Raw genomic sequence first — 24,620 nt, forward strand, 5'->3', positions numbered from 1 at the left:
TCTTGACAGAAGATAAGGTCCAAAAGAGGTTCTGGTGTGCCACTCCAAGCAGCTTTTCAAATTTAGACTCGAGAAAGCTGCTTAACTATGAAAGTAGGGCTGGGGCGCCTGGGTGGCTCAGTCGGTTAAGCGTCCGACTTCAGCCAGGTCACGATCTCGCGGTCCGTGAGTTCAAGCCCCGCGTCAGGCTCTGGGCTGATGGCTCGGAGCCTGGAGCCTGTTTCCGATTCTGTGTCTCCCTCTCTCTCTGCCCCTCCCCCGTTCATGCTCTGTCTCTCTCTGTCCCAAAAATAAATAAAAAACGTTGAAAAAAAAAAATTAAAAAAAAAAAAAAAAAGAAAGTAGGGTTATATTTGGGTTAAAAATCTGTTCCCCACCTTTTCATCATCTAGGAAGAAACAAAGCAAGCAACTTGAGATGGGGACCAAAGATTACTGGCCCACACTCCCAGCTTCCCCAGATCTGAACACTGAGACCTGTGTGTCCAGTAGGGCTCTCTCTCCTTGGACTGGGCGCTAACCCCCCTAGGATCCTCCTTCCACAGACTCATCCTTCAATTCATACCCTAGGTTCAATTCTTCTTCCCATAAAGAGCAAGTCTCCAACAGAGAAGGAAATTGGATAAGCTAGATCCTTTAGGCACAGGGAAAACACATCCCTGGACTATGCATGGAGCTCCTGAGCAGTAAGAGAGGAGGTGAGCCATTTTAATGATAAACATTAATTTTTTATTACATTTCTAATCAAATACAATAATAATTTCTTTTCCTTCATTAAAAAAACAACTATTTACAACATTACCAATTTGGGAAAAGATAAACAAAAGAGTAAAAAGAAAGAAAAGTGATTAAAAGACAAATTCCAAGACAGAATAAATAACAGCTTACTTAAATGCCTGCCTGGCCCTGGCTGCTGCCAGAGTGCCAGATCCTCAGCCTCAGAATTAGCAGTAGTTCAAAATATCCTCCAGGTTCAATGTGTCCAAGGGGGGGATTTGGGTGACTTCAAAGAAGACCCTGCAAAAGGAAGAGGGGCCTGCTCAGTGTAAAATGGGCCAAAGCAAACAGGGTCCATGGACTAAGTGGGACATAGGGCTCTTGGTTCCCTATCTTGCTTTAACCCTAAACCAAAAAGTAAAGTGAACAGTACTAAATCTTTTTCCTTAAGTGAGGCTAGCCTGCCTCCCAATGGCTAAGCACAAACCCATCCTCACTGGAGCTTGGTACTTACCGGTGAGAATACTTGGAATGCACAGTCTTGAGCCTACTGCAAGGATGCAAAGTCAGCAGGATGTTTAGCTGCTTGACCAAGGGGTGAAGATCAGAGGTCTTGTAGCCACTGCAATACTCCAGGGCAGGAGCCTGGAAGAAGCAACATGAACAGTGACTTTTACCACAGGAAGTAGACCCTTCCTCTCTCTCTACTACACCAAGTCCAAACTTCCTATACATGGTATAGGTAGGGAAGATAGTCAAACATTTCAAAAATGCATACAGTGCAGACACTGACCAACAATTATAGAGTACTTCCTAGAAGACTAGGTTCCAGCTGTGAACTAGTGGTATGGCTATCCATAGTACGTATGTACCATATACCTATACTTACCAGTTGAACATTAGCCCCGTGGTAGGTATTCATGTAAGTCAAAGTCCACTAAAGAATCTAAGGAACATGACTGGCTTTGTAATGTACTTGCTCTCAGGTGAAGAGCGGGTGGCCAGGCAAACCTCAGAATAAACTTAAGGTCCCAAATCAACAGACCACAGGAATTTAAGGCAGCTCCTCTTCCCTGGCTCTAAGAGCTATCATTCCATGCATTTATTTTCTCATTCAATTTTAAGGCTTCCCATTATGTGGCAGAAGTAATATAGCAGAGCATTTGAGAGCAAAGGTTCCAGAGGCAAACTGCTTGGGTTCAAATTCTAGCTCTACCAACAGCAGGAACTTGAGCCAGTTATTAATTTCTTGGCGCCCCAGTTTCCCACCATGCCAAATGGTGATCATTACAGTAATTACATCATAGGATTAAATGAGTTAATATACACAGTGCATACGGAACAGAGTCTAGCACATCGTAAGTGCCTGAGACATGCTAGCTAGGATTAATATTACCAAGTCCTGCATAGGCTGCTGTGAATGCAAAGATAACCCAGGTTCCTGCCCCTAAGGAACCTGTAGTGGGGGAGACAGACATGCATGCAGAGAATTACAGAACATGTGGGAAAGGCTATAATGGAAGTGAGAATGGGACACTGGAGGAGCAGAGCAGCAGGACCCATGAACTTTCTCCAGGAGTCACAGAAAGCTTTGTGGAGGAAGGCACACCTGCAATGGGTGTTGAAAGTCAAGTGGGACCTCCACAGGTAGAGAAAAAAAGGTTTATTCTGTAAGGCAGTGGTTTTCTAAAAAATGTCTTAAATTATTTTCCCTGAACTCCTTTTTTTTCAAACATCTTATCTGGAAGCCCAAATATCTTACCTGCAATTAGGGGTGGGAGCTGACAAACCCACCAGTTTGTATCCCTTTACCTTTTACATGGCCCCTGAGACACTTCTAAAGGAATCCCAGGGCTCTGCTGAATACTGTTTAGAAACAACTGCCACAGGGAAAGGGGAATCATTGGCATGCTGAGCAGGGTAGTAACACATAGGGGTAACACATTATATTGAGTGTGTCAAATAAGATCAATGGCCCCATTGTCACTGCACAGGCTCAGACCCCAATGCTTCATCTTGACTATTATGAAAGCCTACTCACTAGTGTTCCCACTTTTGCACTCTCTCATTTAATTCACTTTCTATACTGCTATACCGGTGCTGTTTCCAAAACACAGAAACAGGAGTAGGTCACTCCTCTGCATAAAAACTTTCCAACGCCTTAGTATAGAGTGGGTCTCAGCTTGGTATCAAAGGTCTCTCACAATCTGATGACACCCTATTATTCTGGTCTCATCTCTCACTATTCCCTATTAATATACCCTCTGCTCTATCTATAGAAAGTGCCTTATTCTACCCTGAAAACATCATACTTTTTTCTTATTGCCTTCACATCTTTTCAATTCTCATTCCCTCTACCAAGAATGTCTTCTCTCACACGTTCCTACGAATCTTTCAAGACCCAACTTAAAAGTACCCTCCTCTGTGAAGCCTTTCTTATCTATAGAAGCAGTATACACAGCACAGAGGACTGTGGAGCCATACTACCTGGATTCAGATCAGGGTTGACATTTAGCCAATACTCACTGGTACAGACATGCCAAGTATTAAAACACTGATATATTTCTGTAGTGGTTAGCAAGCAGTTTGCTTCCCTGAGCCCCTCAACTGTCTCCCTCAGCACCTATCACATTTTCCCAGGATCCAAAGGTCAAAGCCTGGCATAGCATGGGGCATCTGGGGCCACAGTTCCAAAGCTATGGCCACATCACCTCTGATTACACAGTAGGTATACAATGTGAACACTGCTCCTAATCCCCAAAGACTAGCTCTGCCCCTCATTAGCAAAATCTGGGAAGTTATTTCTTATCTGTAAAGTAGGGATAATTGTACTGATTTTGTGAGGATTAAACATTAATAAACAAAGTACTCACATCACTGTGTAAGCACTCAATAAATGCTAGCCATTTTTTTCTTTTTCATCAACATCACTGCCATTTGTTGAATGCTTTCTCTGTCCCAAGAAATTTCAGTATGACTTGTCGAGTTCACACAACTGTTTATAAGATTCTTTCTCAGTACACATAGTTCTGTGTAGTAGTTCCAGGATTTCTAGGTTGGAAGAGCTTAGGAGTTTCATTTTGTACTGGGGAAGAAGGCTTTAGGCACCTTCCTCTTCAGAGAAGAGCACCATACTGTACCTCTGAGTCCCCCATTAGACACATGGACAGTTGCTTTCACAACTCTGTTTTCTGGGTCTGTGCCTCTCAAATTCTGTTCGAATAAGCTCCCTCAGGGAAGTGGAGAGCAACCTTGCTGAGGGGACTGCATGGGGCAGGGATAAAACGGGGCTAGGTGAGAAGGGGGCCCATCCTACCCTCTGCTGCAACCAGAATAACTTCAAACGAGTCTGTTTTGTGAAATTGGGCTTTCTTTGGAACAAGGGGTACTGTGACTAAGAAAATAAAATAAAAATTTAAAACCATTGCTGTAAAAGCCCTTTAGGCAGCAAGCTCCTAACACATTGAGATGTCAAAGAATTTATAACCATGGGTATGCAGCGGTTTTGTCACTGAGTTTCCCATGACCCTAATTTACACCTTCCTCCTGAATGGACCCTGTGTTTTTTTTTTCTTTTTAATTGAAGTACAGGCAACATACAATACTACATTAGTTTCAGGTGTATAACATAGTGATTCAACATTTACATACATTATGAAATGTTCACCAGGATAAGTGTAGCTACCATCTGCCCCCATACAACATTATTACAATATTACTGACAATATTCCCTATGCTGTACTATACATCCTATGACTTATTTATTTTGTAACTGGAAATTTGTACCTTTTAATACCCCTCACCTATTTCATCCATCCCCTCACCCCTCTCCCCTCACCAGTTTGTTCTCCATATTTATGAATGTTTGTTTCATTTTTTTTAGATCCCACATATAAGTGAAATAATACAGTATTTGTCTTTCTCTTAATTCACTTAGTATAATATCCTCTAGGTGTATCCATGTTGTCACAAATGGGAAGATTTTATTCTTTTTTACAGCTAAGTAACATTCCAGTGTGTGTGTGTGTGTGTGTGTGTGTGTGTGTACACACCACATCTTCTTTATTCATTCATCCATCAAAGGGCACTTAGGTTGCTGACTCTGTGCTTTTAAATCTCAACCCCTTGCCCCCAGCAAGTGTTTGTTTACCCAATGTCCGAGCTTCTTCATGTAGAGGGCCAGGAGGAAGGAGCCAGCAGCTAGCTTGGAAGCCCTCTCCTGGATATAGTCGTATTCCTGCAGAGTCAACTCACAGATGAAGCGGGACAAAGTCAGCGTCTTCATGCTGGCATGGAGGCACTAAAGGCAGCAAGAACACTGGCTCAGCAACCAATTCAGAAAACCAGCACCAAGCAGAAGACCCCCTGTACCCATTCTCTCTAGTTATCCGAACTCAGGCCTAAATGGCTCTCTGCCTGAACAAGTTACCTCTCCTGCTACCATGACTTATATGAAGGACCCTACCTCCCAAAGTACAGAATCTTTAGTAGGGGTGGGATTCTGAAATTGGCAATGGGATTGGCTCCCTTTAGGGTTTTTAGCCAATTTATCAATTTATCCAACTGTAACTCTGCACCTGGCTCCACCCTAGAAATATTCCATGCCTCAAAAGAACTTCTCTTTTCTTGTTTGACTCTTTTTAAAAATATATATAACCAATAACACACAGACAAAAGTACACACGTGTACTTGTATAATACAATAAATAATTACAAAGTGGCCTCCCCTGTAACTAATACTCAGATGAAGAGAGCTTTACCAGCATCTCCCCCAAATATCCCACATATTCCTTCCTGATCAAGGAATCTTCTTCCCCTCCCCTACGCTGCCTTTACCTAAACTTAAGGGCACGCCACGAAAATCTGCAATTTTGTTACCCCCAAACTTCATAAAGATTGCCAATCTAGGAGGACAGATTGAAGAAGAAATTCCCTAGCACCCCCCCACCACCACAGCCCCTTTCCCTTTTCCTGCCACTCAGGCGGCCACTCTGGGTATGGAAAAGACTAACCCAGTAGTGGGGAGAATGCAGATGTGCCCCCTCCCTCTTACCCTAGCATATCTTCGCAGAAAATGATAGGCAATGGGAATGTTGATATCAAATTTGAGGGTCTGCAGGATGCTGATTTCCATGGTGAGCATCTCATCTCGCTGATAAATATCATCACAGATGTACAGGAAGTCATCCACACAAGGTGGGCAAGATTCCTATGGGTGGAGAGGAGAGACAGTCATAACCAGGCAAAGACAGCTCACTCCTCTCTGCTTTGAGGTAAAAGGCAGTGGGGGAGAGAAGTGAAGGAGAGGAGGCAATAACATGTCCCAGCATAAACCTTCAGGGTAGCTCTGAGAGCAAACTTCTGTTGACTTCAGTAGCCCATCTGAAAAACAAAATCAGAGACATAGGAGAAGTCTGCCCCCAAACTGTACTACTGGAGAGAGAACAGGGCCTCTTGGGGTATATTCTTACTGTTAGAAGTGGTATAATATGACACAGGAACTGGGAGCAATGATCTCTCTATTAATGAGTGAAAACCTGGAATGGAAATCTAAGACTTGCTCTGGGGGAAGGGAGGGAAGGGAGGAAAGGAGACCATGGAAAGTGGAGCTAGAGAGAGAAAATAAGCCCATACTTTGTTTCCTAGTCTAAGAAATTAACATGGCTATTTGGGAGGGGCACTACTAGGGTAGTAGGCAGTGAGAGGCAGGCAGCCACAGAGAGAGCCTAAACAGAGACTGAGGAAGGACTGCAGGGGGTGAGAGGATGTGCTTGGGGGCTAGACTGGGAAGATCCAGACCAGGCCAAGGGTGAGAAGAACCCAGATCCAGGAGCACCTTAACATGTTCTGCCCTCTGCACGTTGAAACTTGGTTGTGGGGAGAAGACTAGGAGGCAGGAAGACCCCCTGAATCTTTTATGCAGCTACACCTAACTGCCCACCCCAGTGTTCTTCCCACATCTTTCTCTATTTTTAGATCTCAGACTAGACCAAGCCTCTAGTCTGCAGACAAGGAAATTGAGGCACAGAAAGAGTATGCAAATAGCTCAAGTTAACACAGCACCTAGCACCAACACCAGGGCAAGAAACTCTCCCTTTCTTTGCTCTACTCACCAGTGGTTCCTTCCTTTCTTCTCTTCTCATACCATTTCCACACCTCCCCTTGCAAAAGTCTTTCTGTATTTCCCTACCCCCCACAGGAGGGGAACACACCCCTTCTCCAAAAACATAGTGGGGACCTTCGTCCTGATAACCAGAAGAGGAGTGCTCCTGGTTCCAAGATTTGCTAAGTAGTGCCTCTTTGCACTCTGCTCCTCCTTCTGCTGTTGGCCAGTGACTCCCAACTTCTTTTTAACCCCCTTGGGGCTGAGGCATGGAGCACTTGCTAAGCCATAAAGATGGCCCTAGGTAGGGGAAGGAAGGAGGAGGGTGAGGAGGGAAGGAGAGAGGGAAGGAGAGCAAAGAATGAACCAGGGAGTGAGTGAACAGGGAAGGAAATAAGCCACACAGGGAAGCAATAAACGAGAAAGAAAGAGACACAGTGAGGGAGGAAAAAAGGAGAGAGGGAGAAGGGAAAGAAGGCTAGGGATAAAGGAAGGGATGGAGGGAGGAAGTGAGTCAGAGAAGGTGGGAAGGAAGGAGAGACCTAGAGAGGGAGGGAAAGAGGATGAAGGGAGCATGGGTGGGAGGAAGTGAACATGTTAGAGGGAGCTATCAAGAGGTAGAGCTTAGAGGGAGCAGACAGTGAGGGGGAACAAGAGAACCAGGGAGCAAGTGAGTAGGGAAGGAAGTGAACCAGAGAGGGAAGTAGGAAAAGAGTAAGGGAGGGCAGGAGAAAAGAGCGGAGAAGCAAGGGAAGAAGATGGGAGGAGGATGGGAAATAGCTAGAATTAGAGACAGTCATGGTGCCAGAGTACCAGGGAGCAAGGGTGGGAGATAGGGTGGGAAGGAGCCCTCAAGGAAGGGAGAGAAGGCATTTACAGAAAAGGGAGGAAGGGAGGATGGGAGGGGGAAGCAAAAGAGGAGGAGGGAGGAAGCCTGAAAGGAATGAGGTGGGGACTAAGGAGAAATGGGACAGGGGAAGAGAGCAAGGGAAGGGAAAAGAAAAGGAGGGAAGAAGTAAGGGAGGGTGGGAAGAAGATTGAGTGGAACAGAGTAAGGGGTTATGGCAGAAAGAGAGACACAGAAGGAGGGATGGATGGAATTAGGTTGGGAGGAGGGGAGAGAGGGAACTAGGGAAGGAGAGAAACAGTGATAGAAGAAGTGATGCAGGAAGGAAACCCAGTTTGGAGTGGATGAGTGCATAAGGCAGGGATGGAGGAATGAGGGAGGGATAGACAGAAGGCTGGAAAAAGGAAGGGAGCTAGAGAGCAAGGGCAGAAGTGAAGCAAGGAGGGAAGTGAAGCAAGAGCTGTAAGAAAGGGAAGGAGAGAGGAAGCAAGGAGCAAAAAAGGGAGGACTGAAATGAGGGAGGGAGGTCCGTGATCACGGTAGGGAGTGAAGGAGTGAAGGAGGGAGGGAAGCATGAAGCAAGTTAGGGATAAAGTTGGAGAGGGAGTGAGCGAGGGATCACAAAAACAAACCTACAGCTCTAAAGCTCTTTGAATGCAGTAAAAGTCACTATCTCTCTGCTTCTAAACCCAAGGTTTCACACAACTAGCCTATCTATAGAAAAATAAGTTGAACAAGATCATTTAGCATCTAAAGAAGAGGAAAGAACCAGATAAATGAGATGGATTATGGTTATAAAGGAAAGGCCTGCTGCTTGCTTTTATAATGCTACTTCAAAAATAACTATTTCACCTGGACTCATTACCATCTACACGAGGTCATTTTCTCTTAAATGTCTCCAGCACTCAGGTTTGGAACTGCTTTCTTATATATGAAGTTCAAGACTCCACTAGGTAGAGATGGAGTTGGCAGAAGAAAAAAAGGGTGTGGTAGGAGGGCACAGAATTATGGATCAACAGGAAGATTTACAAAGAACAACCTATTTACCTAGGCACATAACCACATACACACGTCTTCAAAGAGGAAATGAAAGAACTCTGCGGACACCAGGAAACAAACACACCGCGACTGCCACCTAACACAAGCTTCATTGCTAAGAAAGAGACCAAAAAAGGTAGGCAATATTATTTGTGTTTGTATGTATGTATCTGTACACACACACACACACACACACACACACACACACACACAGGCACACGTATATGCAAGTATAAACATGTATGTGTTTGTGTGCACATACATGTATATGATACATGCACACATATGCATACATACATACTGATTTTTGTAAACATACACGTACATACACATCTGACTCAGACAGAAACTTGATTAATTTTCTCCAGGCTCTATGAACTCGGGCTCACCTCAAATTTTGCTGCAATCAGAAACGCAGTGGAACCAAGGAGTTGGAGCTTGTCCCTCTTGCATATTACCTCCATAAGGTAGTGATCCACCAGTTTCACTGCCAAGTACAGGGTCTCATGACTCATCTCAAAGGTCATCTGGAGTAATACACAAACAGGAATCTGCATATTGTCCCACCCCAAAGCCACACCCAGCAGATCTAACCACCTGGTCTGCAGCATGGTGGACAGTGGAGCTACCAGGCCTGGCCAGCCTACACTCTGCTATGAATGTGGGCATTCCTTCAGCTAGGTGCCTGGCCATATCTCCTGTGCCTTTGAGGACCTGGATAATTCTCGCCTTACACAATGAGGTAGATGATCAGTCTTACAAAAGAGATGCTCTGTCTTCTCTATGAGCACCTCGAGTGAACACACCCTCTTGCCTTGGTCTCCAATACCTAGAGTCTTGCTTTCCCCACTTGCTACTACATTATATGGTGAACTCCCCCAAAGAGATCATGTTTATTTAGCTCTAAAATACAGAGACCTGTTTATTATTCGTTCATTAGTGTTTCTTCCCAATTAGATATACTATTAGAATATATGAATTGGGAACAAGTACCAATAGCACCATTTGGAAGTGAGCTGAGGGACTAGAGAAGCCAAGATGAGATTAAAACATTAGTACTATAATCCTCCTTTCCCTTTTTCTCTTATCTATCCTTGTCTTGCCTTCACCAGCTCGAGGAAACCACCTCCTATAACTCTAGACCCAGTGTTAGTGCTGGCCCATATGGCTTACCTCACAGAGGTATCATCCTCAGAGAACTGCTACTTTCCATTATTACCTTTTTTTCTTTCAGTAATTATTTGACCTCAATTTCTTAATACTTAAGGTGGTAGTCATTACCTACTTCATTTGCATGAACTCTGTCCATCTCTTTCTTATGACATTGCTTTGGAAAATGTGGTAGGCAGAATAAAATGTTCACATTCTAATCCCCAGGACCTATGAATATGTTACTTTACATGGCAAAGGGAAATTAAAATAGAATATGGAATTAAGATTGTAGTCAACCAAATTTAAAATAGGGTGATTATCCTGGATCATCTGCATGGACCCAATGAAATCACAAGGGCTCTTAAAAGTGGAAGAGGCAGGAGAGAGTAATGCAGTTTGAGAAAGACTCTTCTGGCCATTGCTGGCCTTGAGTTACCTCTGTGAGTAAATGACAAAGCCAATGGGTGCATAGCCTCTTTCCAGTACCTCACATAGGCACATGGTTACCCATGTGGCACACTGTTACAACATGGTAACATCTAAAGTGTAGGTAATATCTGAATGAATGGTTGAAATTTGGAGTCAAATATTCAAATGAGCAGCAGTGTCAGTTATAGTAATCCTCCTTCCTTGAATGTAAGACAGTACTCTTCTAAAATAATTCTACCACCTGGGACTACATAGAACAAGTCTAATTGTTCTTGTGACAGCCCTTCAGCTACTGAAGAAACTTATCACGTCTCCTATAAATTTCCATTCTAGACCAAATAACTTGATTTCCTCTATTCTTCACATGATATGGTTTTCTGTCCCTCAGCATCAGGCTCAAAATGAGGAGCCTAACTTTGTGCCAGTTAGAGAAAAGTGGCAGTGCTTTGGATAATTCAAGTAGCTACAATAAACAAAGACAAGAAGCCTATAGCAAGGTTCTCCCTCACAACTGCCTTTGGCTAGCACACCCTTCTAATTAATTGTTCATAAATGATTATGCTCCTTATCTGGGGATAAGCAAGAAACAAGAGGGAAGTAATAAATTAAAAAACCTATAAAAAATATAAAGATTACTCTTAGTCTCAAACTAGGAGACAAATCTGACAAAATTTATCACAAATTCCAAAACTCAAAGACCATCCTCTGCAAAGATAAATAAATGGAGAAAATTGCCCAAATATATGAAAAAGACCAACTAATTTTTCAAGGGGAAATGTTCTGAGAAAACCAGAGCAAGTGTCTATTTATGAAGCCTTTTCATTGCAAAGAACTGAAATAAACTTTTTAAAAGCATATCCTCGACAAGATCTGAGAGGACACTGAATCTAAGAAGAGAACACTCTGGGATCCGGAAAGACTAGTTTCTGATGAAAAATCACTTAATTAAAAAAAAATGTAATAGAGAAAGCGAACAGTACATTCAGTTATGACAAAAATCAAATCAATTATTCTAAAGGCTGCTTTAAGAAATTCTCCTAGAAATGAGAGACGAGAGAGTTGAAAATATGAAAGAAAAGTTGAGCTACAAAAACAAATTATGGAATTACACATGCACACATGCACATACACACACAGAATGAGAGAAGAGGCAGAAGAGAAATAATAAGTAACAGATAGATAGATAGATAGATAGATAGATACAAATTTCTCTGAGCCAGTCTCTCCTCTACCCATCCAAGATGCCAAAAGGCAAGAAGACTAAGGGGAAGAAGGTGGCCCTGTCCCCTGCTGTGGCAAAACAGCAGGAGGTCAAGAAGATGGTCAATCCCGTTTGAGAAAAGGCCCAAGAATTTTGGCATCAGATAGGACACCCATCCCAAAAGGGACCTCATTCACTTGTCTAATAGCCCTGCTACATCCGGCTGCAGCAGGAAAGGGCTATTCTCTCTATATAAATATCTAAAAGTACCTCCTGCGATTTACCAGTTCACCTAGGCCTTGCACCACCAAACAGCTACTCAACTGGTTAAGCTGGCCCAACAAATATAGACCAGAGACAAAGCAAGAGAAGCAGCAGAGATTGTTGGCCCAGGCTCAGAAGAAAGCTGCCAGCAAAGGGGATGTCCCCACTAAGAGGCCACCTGTCCTTTGAGCTGGGGTTAATACTGTCACCACCTTGGTGGAAAACAAGAAGGCTCAGCATGATGTGGCTCCGATTGAGATGGTTGTTTTCCTGCCTGCCCTGTGTTATAAGATGAGGGTTCCCTACTGCATCAAAGAGAAGGCCAGGCTGGGCGTCTGGTCCACAGGAAGACCTGCACCACTGTCGCCTTCACACAAGTTAACTCCAAAGACAAAGGAGCTCTGACTAAGCTGGTGGAAGTAATTAGGACCAATCACAATGACAGATACGATGGGATCCGTCGACGCTGGGGAGGAACATCCTGGGTTCAAAGTTGGTGGCTGCATTGCCAAGCTGGAAAAGGCAAAGGCTAAAGAACTGGCCACTACACTGGCTAAGTGTATGCTGTTGAATTTTATGTACACCAAAGTAATGAAAATTCTATTATGTCAAAGTAATGAATTTTATGTACATCAAAGTAATGAAAAAAACTCTTTTTCAAAGAAAATTTCTCTGAAGCAAAGACAGATTTATTCTTCAGACTGAAAGGACTCACAATATAATGGACAAAGTTAAGGAAAACAGAAATGTCAAAAATAATTCTTTGTAGGGAAGGTGATGCATTAAACAACAATAATATGGATCTAAGTCTCAATTATATTGACTACACATAGAAGCAAAAATAAACTACAAGTGTGCAAATTATCTTACTTGAGAGGCAATTAACAGATCAGGTTCACTAAAGGAGTTGATTTTTTTTAATGTTTATCAATTTCTGAGAGAGAAAGAGAGAGAGAGTGAACAGGAGAGGAGCAGACAAATAGGGAGACAAAATCAGAACCAGGCTCCAGGCTCTGAGCTGTCAGCACACAGCCTGACCCGGGGCTTGAACTCACAGGCCAAGAGGTCATGACCTGAGCTGAAATCGGCTGCTTAACTGACTGAGCCACCCAAGCACCCTAAAGAGTTGATTAAATAATAGACTCTATCCGTATAATAGAATATTATGCAACAGCTGGAAAAATTGCTAAGACGTTCTAAAAGAGCAAGTTGCAGAACAATGTGTACAGCATGACCTATTCATGTAACAAAAATATCACAAAACCCACACTCATTAAAAAGTGGTATTTTTAGGGACGCCTGGGTGGCTCAGTTGGTTAAGTGTCCGACTTCATCTCAGGTCATGATCTCACAGATTGTGGGTTCAAGCCCCGTGGTGGGCTCTGCTGACAGCTCAGAGCTTGGATTCTGCTTCAAATTCTGTGTCTCCCTCTCTCTCTGTCCCTCCCCCACTTACACTCTGTCTCTATCAAAAATAAATAAACATTTAAAAAAAATTTTAAGATAAAAATTTAAATAAATTTCAAAATGGTATTTTTATATGTATACATATGTCTATATATGTGTGCATTCATGTATTCCTCATAAAATGTAAGATTTTTAAAGAAAGATAGGGTGAGCTCGAGCCCCCCATCTGGGCAGCTTGAGCCTCTCTGCTAGTAAGCACAAGCCCCGCTTCAGTTTGCAGAGAAGATGGTGGCATAGGAGGACGCTTGGCTCACCTCGTCCTGCTGATCGCTTAGATTCCACCCACATCTGCCTAAATAACCCAGAAAACCGCCAGAATACTAGCAGAATGGACTCTCCAGAGCCAAGTGTAGACAAGGGGCCCAGGGAAGAGGGTAGGAAGAGTGGAGAGGGGGCGCATGCTACAGGGACTGGCAGGAGGGAGCTGGGGCAGTGGAGGGGCAGCCCAATGGGCGAGGCAGAACCCCCGAGTCTGACTTGCAAAAGCGGAGGAGCCAGACGTAGTGAGTTCTGACAGCCAGCAGGACTTAACATCTGGAATATTAAAAGTCAACAGCTCTGCTCTCAGAGAGCAGGGAGGGCGGGAGGATACCAGGACGGAAAGTTGTTGAGCCCCAGAAGACAGAGCTCAGTTCGGCGGGGAATAAAGGCGCTGGCCAGCGCCATCTCCCTCTCCCATCCCCCAGCCAAAATCCCAAACGGAACCAGTTCCCATCACCGAACTTGCTTGCACCGTGCAAACTCCCAATGCTGTGATTCTGTGGATCCATCCCTCTGACGGGTCTGCCTCCCTCCCAGGGCTGCAGGGACCCTCCCGAAGCTGTCCAATGATGGCAAAGTGAGCTAAGCCTGCCCCTCCCGCCCCTGTGCACCTTGCGGATCCACCCATCCACCCCGGCTAATATGCCAGAACCCATCAAAGCAGCACCACAAGCCTGGCAGTGTGCAAGTAGCCCAGACAGGGGCCACACCACTCCACAGTCAGTCCTGCCCCTGGGAGAGGGGAGATAAGCTACACACCAGTCTGACTGTGGCCCCAGCGGTGGGCTGGGGGCAGACATCCGGTCTGACTGCAGCCCCGCCCACCAACACAAGTTACTCCAGATAGCACAGGGGAAGTGCCCTGCAGTTCCACGCCACCCCAGGGACTATCCAAAATGATGAAACGGAAGAATTCTTCTCAAAAGAAACCCCAGGAAGTAGCAACAGCTAACGAATTGATCAAAAACGATTTAAGCAATATAATGGAACAAGAATTTAGAATAATAGTCATAAAATTAATCACTAGGCTTGAAAAAAGTATACAGGACAGCAGAGAATCCATTGCTACAGAGATTAGGGGACTAAGAAACAGTCATGAGGAGCTAAAAAATGCTATAAATGAGGTGCAAAATAAAATAGAAAGGAGCACAGCTCGGATTGAAGAGGCAGAGGAGAGAATAGGTGAATTAGAAGATAAAATTATGGAAACAGAGGAAGCTAAGAAAAAGAGAGATAAAAAAAATCCAGGAGCATGAGGGGAGAATTAGAGAACTAAGTGATGCAATGAAACGGAACAATAGCTGTATCATAGGAATTCCAGAAAAGGAAGAAAGAGAGAAAGGGGCTGAAGGTATACTTCAACAAATCATAGCTGAGAAGTTCCCTGATCTGGGGAAGGAAAAAGGCATTGAAATCTAAGAGGCACAGAGAACTCCCTTCAGATATAACTTGAATCAATCTTCTGCACAACATATCATAGCGAAACTGGCAAAATACAAGGATAAAGAGAAAATTCTGAAGGCAGCTAGGGATAAGCACGCTCTAACGTGTAAGGGGAGACCAATAAGTCTAGTGGCAGATCTATCTACTGAAACTTGGCAGGCCAGAAAGGAACCACAGGAAATCTTCAATGTGTTGAACAGAAAAAATATGCAGCCGAGAATCCTTTATCCACCAAGTCTGTCAATCAGAATAGGAGAGATAAATGTCTTCCCAAACAAACAAAAACTGAAAGAATTCATCACCACTAAACCAGCCCTACAAGAGATCCTAAGGGGGATTCTGTGAGTGAAATGTTGCAAGGACCACAAAGTACCAGAGACATCACTACAAGCATGAAACCTACAGACATCACAATGACTCTAAACCTATATCTTTCTATAATAACATTGAATGTAAATGGACTAAATGCTCCAACCAAAAGACATAGGGTGTCAGAATGGATAAAAAAACAAGACCCATCTATTTTCTGTCTACAAGACACTCATTTTAGACCTGAGGATACCTTCAGATTGAAAATGAGGGGATGGAGAACTATCTATCATGCTATTGGAAGTCAAAAGAAAGCTGGAGTAGCCATACTTATATCAGACAAACTAGACTTTCAATTAAAAGCCGTAACAAGAGGTGAAGAAGGGCATTATATAATAATCACAGGGTCTATCTATCAGGAAGAGCTAACAATTATAAATGTCTATGTGCCGAATACGGGAGCCCCCAAATGTATAAAACAATTAATCACAAACATAAGCAATCTTATTGATAAGAATGTGGTAATTGCAAGGGACTTTAATACTCCACTTACAGCAAAGGATAGATCATCCAGACACAGGATCAATAAAGAAACAAGGGCCCTGAATGATACATTGGATCAGATGGACCTGACAGATATATTTACAACTCTGCATCAAAAAGCAACAGAATATACTTTCTTCTCGAGTGCACATGGAACATTCTCCAAGATCGATCACATACTGGGTCACAAAACAGCCCTTCATAAGTATAAAAGAATTGAGATCATACCATGCACACTTGCAGACCACAGTGCTATGAAGCTTGAACTCAACCACAGGAAAAAGTATAGAAAACCTCCAAAAGCATGGAGGTTAAAGAACACCCTACTAAAGAATGAATGGGTCAACCAGGCAATTAGAGAAGAAACTTAAAAATATATGGAAAATGAAAATGAAAATACAACAATCCAAACGCTTTGGGATGCAGCAAAGGCAGTCCTCAGAGGAAAATTCATTGCAATCCAGGCCTATCTCAAGAAACAAGAAAAATCCCAAATACAAAATCTAACAGCACACTTAAGGAAATAGAAGCAGAACAGCAAAGACACCCCAAACCCAGCAGAAGAGAAATAATAAAGATCAGAGAAGAAATAAACAATATAGAATCTAAAAATATTGGAGAGCAGATCAATGAAACCAAGAGTTGGTTTTTTGAAAAAATAAACAAAAGTGATAAACCTCTAGCCAGGCTTCTCAAAAAGAAAAGGGAGATGACCCAAACAGATAAAATCATGAATGAAAATGGAATTATTACAACCAATCTCTCAGAAATACAAGAAATTATCAGGGAATACTATGAAAAATTGTATGCCAACAAAATGGACAACCTGGAAGAAATGGACAAATTCCTAAGCACCCACACACTTCCAAAACTCAAACAGGAAGAAACAGAAAACTTGAACAGACCCATAACCAGGGAAGAAATTGAATCAGTTATCAAAAATCTCCCAACAAATAAGAGTTCAGGACCACATGGCTTCCCTGGGGAATTCTACCAGACATTTAAATCAGAGATAATACTTATCCTTCTCAAGCTGTTCCAAAAAATAGAAAGGGAAGGAAAACCTCCAGACTCATTCTATAAAGCCAGTATTACTTTGATTCCTAAACCAGACAGAGACCCAGCAAAAAAAGAAAACTACAGGCCAATATCCCTGATGAATATGGATGCAAAAATTCTCAATAAGATACTAGCAAATCAAATTCAACAGCATATAAAAAGAATTATACACCATGATCAAGTGGGATTCATTCCTGGGCTGGAGGGCTGATTCAACATTCACAAATCAATGTGATACATCACATTAATAAAAGAAAATATAAGAACCATATGATCCTGTCAATCGATGCAAAGAAAGCATTTGACAAAATTCAGCATCCTTTCTTAATAAAAACCCTCGAGAAAGTTGGGATAGAAGGAACATACTTAAACATCATCAAAGCCACTTATGAAAAGCCCACAGCTAATATCATCCTCAATGGGGAAAAACTGAGAGCTTTCTCCCTGAGATCAGGAACACGACAGGGATGTCCACTCTCACCGCTGTTGTTTCACACAGTGTTGGAAGTTCTAGCATCAGCAATCAGGACAACAAAAGGAAATCAAAGGCATCCAAATTGGCAAAGATGAAGTCAAGCTTTCACTTTTTGCAGATGACATGATCTTATACACGGAAAACCCGATAGACTCCACCAAAAGTCTGCTAGAACTGATACATGAATTCAGCAAAGTTGCAGGATACAAAATCAATGTACAGAAATCAGTTGCATTCTTATACACTTAATAATGAAGCAACAGAAAGACAAATAAAGAAACTGATCCCATTCACCATTGCACCAAGAAGCATGAAATACCTAGGAATAAATTAACCAAAGATGTAAAAGATCTGTATGCTGAAAACTATAGAAATCTTATGAAAGAAATTGAAGAAGATATAAAGAAATGGAAAAACATTCCATGCTCATGGATTGGAAGAATAAATATTGTTAAAATGTCAATACTACCCAAAGCTATCTACACATTCAATGCAATCCCAATCAAAATTGCACCAGCATTCTTCTCGAAGCTAGAACAAGCAATCCTAAAATTTGTATGAAACCACAAAAGGCCCCAAATAGCCAAAGTAATTTTGAAGAAGAAGTCCAAAGCAGGACGCATCACAATCCCAGACTTTAGCCTCTACTACAAAGCTGTCATCATCAAGACAGCATGATATTGGCACAAAAACAGACACATAGACCGATGGAATAGAATAGAAACCCCAGAACTAGACCCACAAAAGTATGGCCAACTAATCTTTGACAAAGCAGGAAAGAATATCCAATGGAAAAAAAGACAGTTTCTTTAACAAACGGTGCTGGGAGAACTGGACAGCAACATGCAGAAGGATGAAACTAGACCACTCTCTAACACCATTCACAAAAATAAACTCAAAATGGATAAAGGACCTGAATGTGAGACAGGAAACCACCAAAACCCTAGAGGAGAAAGCAGGAAAAAACCTCTCTGACCTCAGCCTCAGCAATTTCTTACTTGACACATCCCCAAAGGCAAGGGAATTAAAAGCAAAAATGACCTATTGGGACCTCGTGAAGATAAAACCTGCTGCACTGTAAAGGAAACAATCAACAGAACTAAAAGGCAACCAACTGAATGGGAAAAGATATTTGCAAATGACATATCAGACAAAGGGCTAGTATCCAAAATCTAAAGAGCTCACCAAACTCCACACCTGAAAAACAAATAATCCAGTGAAGAAATGGGCAGAAAACATGAATAGACTCTTCTCTAAAGAAGACATCCAGATGGCCAACAGGCACATGAAAAGATGCTCAATGTCACTCCTCATCAGGGAAATACAAATCTAAACCACACTCAGATATCACCTCATGCCAGTCAGCGTGGCTAAAATGAACAAATCAGGAGACTACAGGTGCTGGAGAGGATGTGGAGAAACGGGAACCCTCTTGCACTGTTGGTGGGAATGCAAACTGGTGCAGCCACTCTGGAAAACAGTGTGGAGGTTCCTCAAAAAATTAAAAGTAGATCTAACCTATGACCCAGCAATAGCACTGTTAGGAATTTACCCAAGGGATGCAGGAGTGCTGATGTAGAGGGGCACTTGTACCACATTATTTATAGCAGCACTTTCAACAATAGCCAAATTATGGAAGGAGCCTAAATGTCCATCAACTGATGAATCTGTGAAGAAATTGTGGTTTATATGCACAATGGAATACTACATGGCAAAGAGAAAGAATGAAACATGGCCTTTTGTAGCAACATGACTGGAACTGGAGAGTGTTATGCTAAGTGAAGTAAGTCATACAGAGAAAGACAGATACCATATGCTTTCACTCTTATGAGGATCCTGAGAAACTTAACAGAAGACCATGGGGGAGGGGAAGGAAAAAAAAAAGAGGTTAGAGATGGAGGGAGCCAAAACATAAGAGATGCTTAAAAAACTGAAAACAAACTGAGGGTTGATGGGGGGTGGGAGGGAGGTGAGGGTGGGTGATGGGTATTGAGGAGGGCACCTTTTGGGATGAGCACTGGGTGTTGTATGGAAACCAATTTGACAATAAATTTCATATTTAAAAAAATATAATAATACAAAAAATAAAAAATATCTGGAATGATACACACTAATTTATTGTTGTTACCTCTGAGGAATAAAAGCGTTGTTGATTTTATTCATATATATATATACACAAATATATATGAAAACATACACACATATTATAAACATTTATTAATTTTGCAGTTAAAAAATTGTATAGGGCAGAGTTTAAAGTGAGAAGGAGGGGTTGAAGAAATGTCAGGAGAAATGAACCAAACAATGATTGTCAATGGTTATCACACTTCCCTTAGACTTTGATAATATAAGCAGAAAAATAAGTTAGCATATAAATTATATAATAAAGTCAAAAATAATTGATACAATGATCTATGTATTCTAAAGAGAATCCTATTTTCTACAAACATCAGTGAATCATTTATAAAAACCCATTATATTTAAATCCATGAAGAAAATCTCATTAAGAAAAACAGAAATTATTCAAGTCACTTTCTCAATATACAATACAATAAATCTAGAAATTGGCAATAAAAGAATAAACCAAATAAAGAAAAGCAAAGCATTTGAAAAAAATGGTAAGAACTATTTTTGACAATATAGAAAGAAACAAATCCTAGGTCAACAAAGAAATAAAAATTGCACTTGCAGATTATTGAGGGAAAAAAACTAAGATAGCTACAATGCTACTTTTCAAAATTAATGGAATGTAATCAGAACTGCTACTCAGAAGAAAACGTATGCCTTTAAAGCTTTTATCATGAAGTCAGAAACAATTACAACAGACTAAGCACTCATTTCAAGAAGATAGGGAAAACATAAATTTTAATAAACTAAGAGTAAAATAAAGATGAAAGCAAATGTCAAAAATTTTTAAAAAGGAGAAGTTATACATATATCCATGAGCTGGTTCTTTGACCAGAAAACTGAATGAAACTTTTGCAGGAACACTAAAGACAGCATGCACATGCATGCAAACACATGAAAGCAAGCTAACACAACGCACATTTTTAATGAGAAAAGAAATAATTACAAAGGATTAATTAAAAATACCATAGATAGACTATGATAATGACTGTCAAAATATCTAGAAAATAGATTATTTTGGGGGGTACCTGGTGGCTTAGTCAGTTAAGCATCCAACTCTTGATTTCAGCTCAGGTCATGATCTCGTGGTTTGTGGGTTCAAGCCCTACACTGGGCTCTGCACTGACAGCGTGGAGCCTGCTTGGGATTCTCTCTATCTCCTTCTCTCTCTCTCTGCCTCCCCAACTCTCTCTCTCTCTAAATAAACTTAAAACTTTTTTTTCAAAAATAGATGATTTTTTAAAGAAAATATAAAGTACAAAAATGACTCATGAGGAATAATAAAACCTTAATAGGCCAGGGGCACCTGGGTGGCTCAGTTGGTTAAGTGTCCTACTTGGGCTCAGGTCATGATCTCGCGGTTCATGAGTTCAAGCCCCATGTCAGGCTCTGTGCTGACAGCTCTGAGCCTGGAGTCTGCTTTAGATTCTATGTCTCCCTCTCTCTGTCCTTACCCTGCATGTGCTCGCTCTCTCTCTCCCTAAGAATAAACATTAAAAAAAATTTACAGAAAAAAACCTTAGTAGGCCAATAACCATCGGTGTTATTAGAAAGAAAGGGTTATCCGAGAATGACTATTATCCGAGAATGACTAAACGGTACCTTGCATCAATAAATTCATGGGCAAGTTCATAAAGGAAAATAATTATCATGTTAAACTTAGTACTGTAGGAAAATTTCTCCAATTATGTTAAGCTAGAGTAGGTCTGGCACCACAACTTAACAAACACAGCACCCTTGATCAAACATTTACAAAGGAATCTTATTTGTGAATATAGAAGCAAAAATTCTAAATAAAGTAAAAGCATATCCAATCCAAGAGTAAAGTCAATAAACCATGACCAAGTTCAGAAAAGTAGATGAATGCAAAATAAATACAGAAAACATACTGCTTTCCCAATATATGAATAAATTTAAAAATTAAAAGGATAGCACGCATAACATTAAAAAAATTCCTCAGTACCCAAGAAAAACCTTTTCACATCAGTGAGACCAATACGAAGACGACTTTTTTAAAACTTAAAATTGTAAAAGAAGACCTGGTAACTAAACAGACACAACATAACTGACTTGGAAAATTTGGTACCGTAAAATTTGTGAATTCTATGTAAATTAATCTGAACAGGCTATTTCTGAAAAGTTGACAAAACTACTCTACAGCCCACCTGGAAGAATTAATGTGTAAGAACAATGATGAATATTTTGTAAAGTAAGTAAAGAGGTAATAAATGTATTACAAAGCCATAATAATAAAAACAGCATACTACTGATATTAGCATAGACAAATGTACCAAAGAATAGAAATGGAAACACCATAAACAAACCCAAGTATATGTGATTAAACATTAAGAGGTCCAAACTTCCAGTTATAAAATAAGTTAAGTTACAGAGATGAGAAGTACAGCATAGGGAATATAGTCAATAATATTGTAATAATGCTGTATGGTAAGAGATGGTGAGTACACTCATTGTAGTGAGTGCAGAGTAATGTACAGAATTGTTGAATCACTGTGTTGTACACATGAAACTAATATAACATTGTTTGCCAACTGTACTTCAATAATAAAAAATATATCATTTCAAACTGCTAGATAATGAAAACAAATAAATGGTGTTAGAATGACCGGATAATCACTGGGGGGAAGTGTATAGGTGCTAACACCAAAACCAAAATAAATTCCAATTAAAGATTTAAATGTGAACATGAAACTATAAATGTTCTAGAAAAAAATTCAGAGAAATATTTATATAATTGTGACTGGATAAGACTTTTCTAGGCAAGAAACAAATCTTAAAACCATAAAAAAAAAAAAAAACTGATGGGCCTGACTACTTAAAATGCCAATGCATCAACCTAAAGAAACACACTAAGTGAGGGGAAGGTGGGTGATGGGTATTAAAGAGGGCATCTTTTGGGATGAGCACTGGGTATTGTATGGAAACCAATTTGACAATAAATTTCATATATTTAAAAAAAATAACAAAAAAAAGAAACACTAAAATTTTTCATTCATCAGATGGCAAAAAAACATAACACCCTATGTTGGTAAGATTGTGAGAAAACAATCACTTTCATTCAGTAAAAGTACTATGGGCATGATATTTCAGAAGGACAGTGCCTATATGTATAAAACTCTAAATGTGTACTGCTTTGGCCTAATACTTCTATTCCAAGTAATTTATTACAGAAAAACAACAGTACAATTGTCTACAATGTAAGCATATGCATGTTCACTACAGGGTTATTTCTAAGAGCAAATTTTAGAAATAACCTAAATGTCCATTAATAGGGGGTTGGATAAATAATGACAGTTGAAGAACAGAATACTATATAGTCAACAAAACTGATATAAAAATACATCAATTTAACTGGAAAGATGTCACAATTACATGAACACTGTTACATGAGAAAAAAAGCAAGTCACAAAACACTATAAAGAGGATATAACAATCTTCAATGTGTATGTTCCTAATGTATTTTCAAAATACACAAACCAACCAATGACAGAACTGGAAAAAGAAATATACAAGTTCACAATTACAATTGAAAATTTCAGTACTATTCTCAGCAACAGAATTAGTACACAGAAAAACAACAAGGATAATTATGAAACTAACAACATTAACCAGCTGGACCCAACTGACATTTATAGAACACTTCCAACATCAACAGCATACGCATTTTCTCAAGTGCACGTGGAACAATCACCAAGACAGATCATATCCTGGGTGATAACCCTTGAAATTTTTTAAAGAATTAAAATCATAGTATTTTCCTTGATCACAATGGAATTAAACTAGAACTGATAACAGAAAAATAACAGTGAACCCTCCAAACACTTGGAAATTAAAAAAAAAAAAAAAAAAACACTTCTAAATAGTCCAAGGATCAAAGAGGATGTCTCCCAGGGTGCCTGGGTGGCTCAGTTGGCTAAGCATCTGACTTTGGCTCAGGTCATGATCTCGCAGTTCGTGAGTTGGAGCTCCACATCAGACTCTGCACTGACAGTGCAGAACCTGCTTGGGATTCGCTCTCTCTCCCTTCTCTCCCTGTCCCTCCCCCACTTGTGCGCTCTCTCTCTCTCTCTCTCTCTCTCTCTCTCAAAACAAATAAATTTAAACAAAAGATAATAAAATTTCCTTAACAAAACAAAAAAAGAGGATGTCTCCCAAATTTTGTGGCATGCAGCTAAAGCAGTGCTTAGTAGGAGAAATTTATAGCATTAACTGCTTCTATTTAAAAAGAAGAAAAGTCTTAAATCAATAACCTAAGCTTCCACTTAGAAACAAGAAACTTCCACTCAGAAACTAGAAAAAGAAGTACAAACTAAACCCAAAGTAAGAGAAAAGGAAACTATATAAATTGGAGCAGATGCCAACAAAACTGAAAACAGAGGGGCACCTGCGTGGTTCAGTTGGTTAAGTGTCTGACTTTGGCTCAGGGAATGATCTCACCCTTCATGAGTTCGACCCCAAGTCGGGCTCTGTGCTGACAGCTCACAGCCTAGATGAAGTCTGCTTCGGATTCTGTGTATCCCTCCCTCCCTCTAAGCTTCCCCAATTTGTGCTCTCTCTCTCTCAAAAGTAAATAAACATTTTTTAAAAATTTAAAAAACTAAAAACAGAAAAACAGTAAGAAAACGAATGGAATGAAAACCTGGTTCATTGAGATCAATAAAATTGATAAACTTCTAGCAAGATTGATAAACAAAAAGAGAGAAGACACAAATTACCACATATCAGGAATGAAATAGTGAATAATAATAGAACACATGAAGAACTCTATGCATATAAATTCGACTTAGATGAAATAGAACAATTCCTTGACACCCACAAACTACCAAAAGTCACCTGAAACAAAATAGGTAACTTGAATCATCTTATAACCATTAAAGAAATTATATTCCTAGTTAAAATCTTTCAGGAAAATGAAAATAGAAAACTTCAGTCCCAAATAGCTTCACTTGTGAATTCTACAGAACATTTAGAGAATAAATAACATCAATTCTACACATCTCTTCCAGAAAATAGAAGAGGGGGATACTCTCAAATTATTTTATGAAGTATCATTCTCATACCAAACCAGACAAAGACAGTACAAAAAGAGAACACTAGAGAGAAATGTCCATCATAAACATAGATACAAATATCCTCAACAAAATATTAGAAAATAAAATCCAGCAATA

At 40.5% G+C, this 24,620-nt stretch overlaps 1 protein-coding gene and 1 pseudogene across 1 annotated transcript in view; one reads left to right on the plus strand and one right to left on the minus strand.

Moving 5' to 3' along the window:
* Positions 1 to 773: 773 nt before the first annotated feature.
* CCNB3 (cyclin B3) overlaps positions 774 to 24,620 on the minus strand; it is a 61,126-nt gene continuing 37,279 nt past the window's right edge. The window contains exons 8-12 of the mRNA XM_081794275.1: positions 9,094 to 9,231; positions 5,770 to 5,925; positions 4,867 to 5,016; positions 1,231 to 1,361; positions 774 to 1,016 (exon numbers count right to left, since the gene is read on the minus strand). Coding sequence (XP_081650401.1) covers positions 944 to 1,016; positions 1,231 to 1,361; positions 4,867 to 5,016; positions 5,770 to 5,925; positions 9,094 to 9,231 — 648 coding nt within the window. The 3' untranslated portion in view covers positions 774 to 943. The remainder of the gene's footprint in view (positions 1,017 to 1,230; positions 1,362 to 4,866; positions 5,017 to 5,769; positions 5,926 to 9,093; positions 9,232 to 24,620) is intronic.
* Positions 11,527 to 12,455, plus strand: LOC145714414 (large ribosomal subunit protein eL8 pseudogene; annotated as a pseudogene).

Source organism: Panthera onca, chromosome X (assembly GCF_046562875.1).
Source record: "Panthera onca isolate mPanOnc1 chromosome X, mPanOnc1 haplotype 2, whole genome shotgun sequence".
In the NCBI taxonomy this organism is placed as follows: domain Eukaryota; kingdom Metazoa; phylum Chordata; class Mammalia; order Carnivora; family Felidae; genus Panthera; species Panthera onca.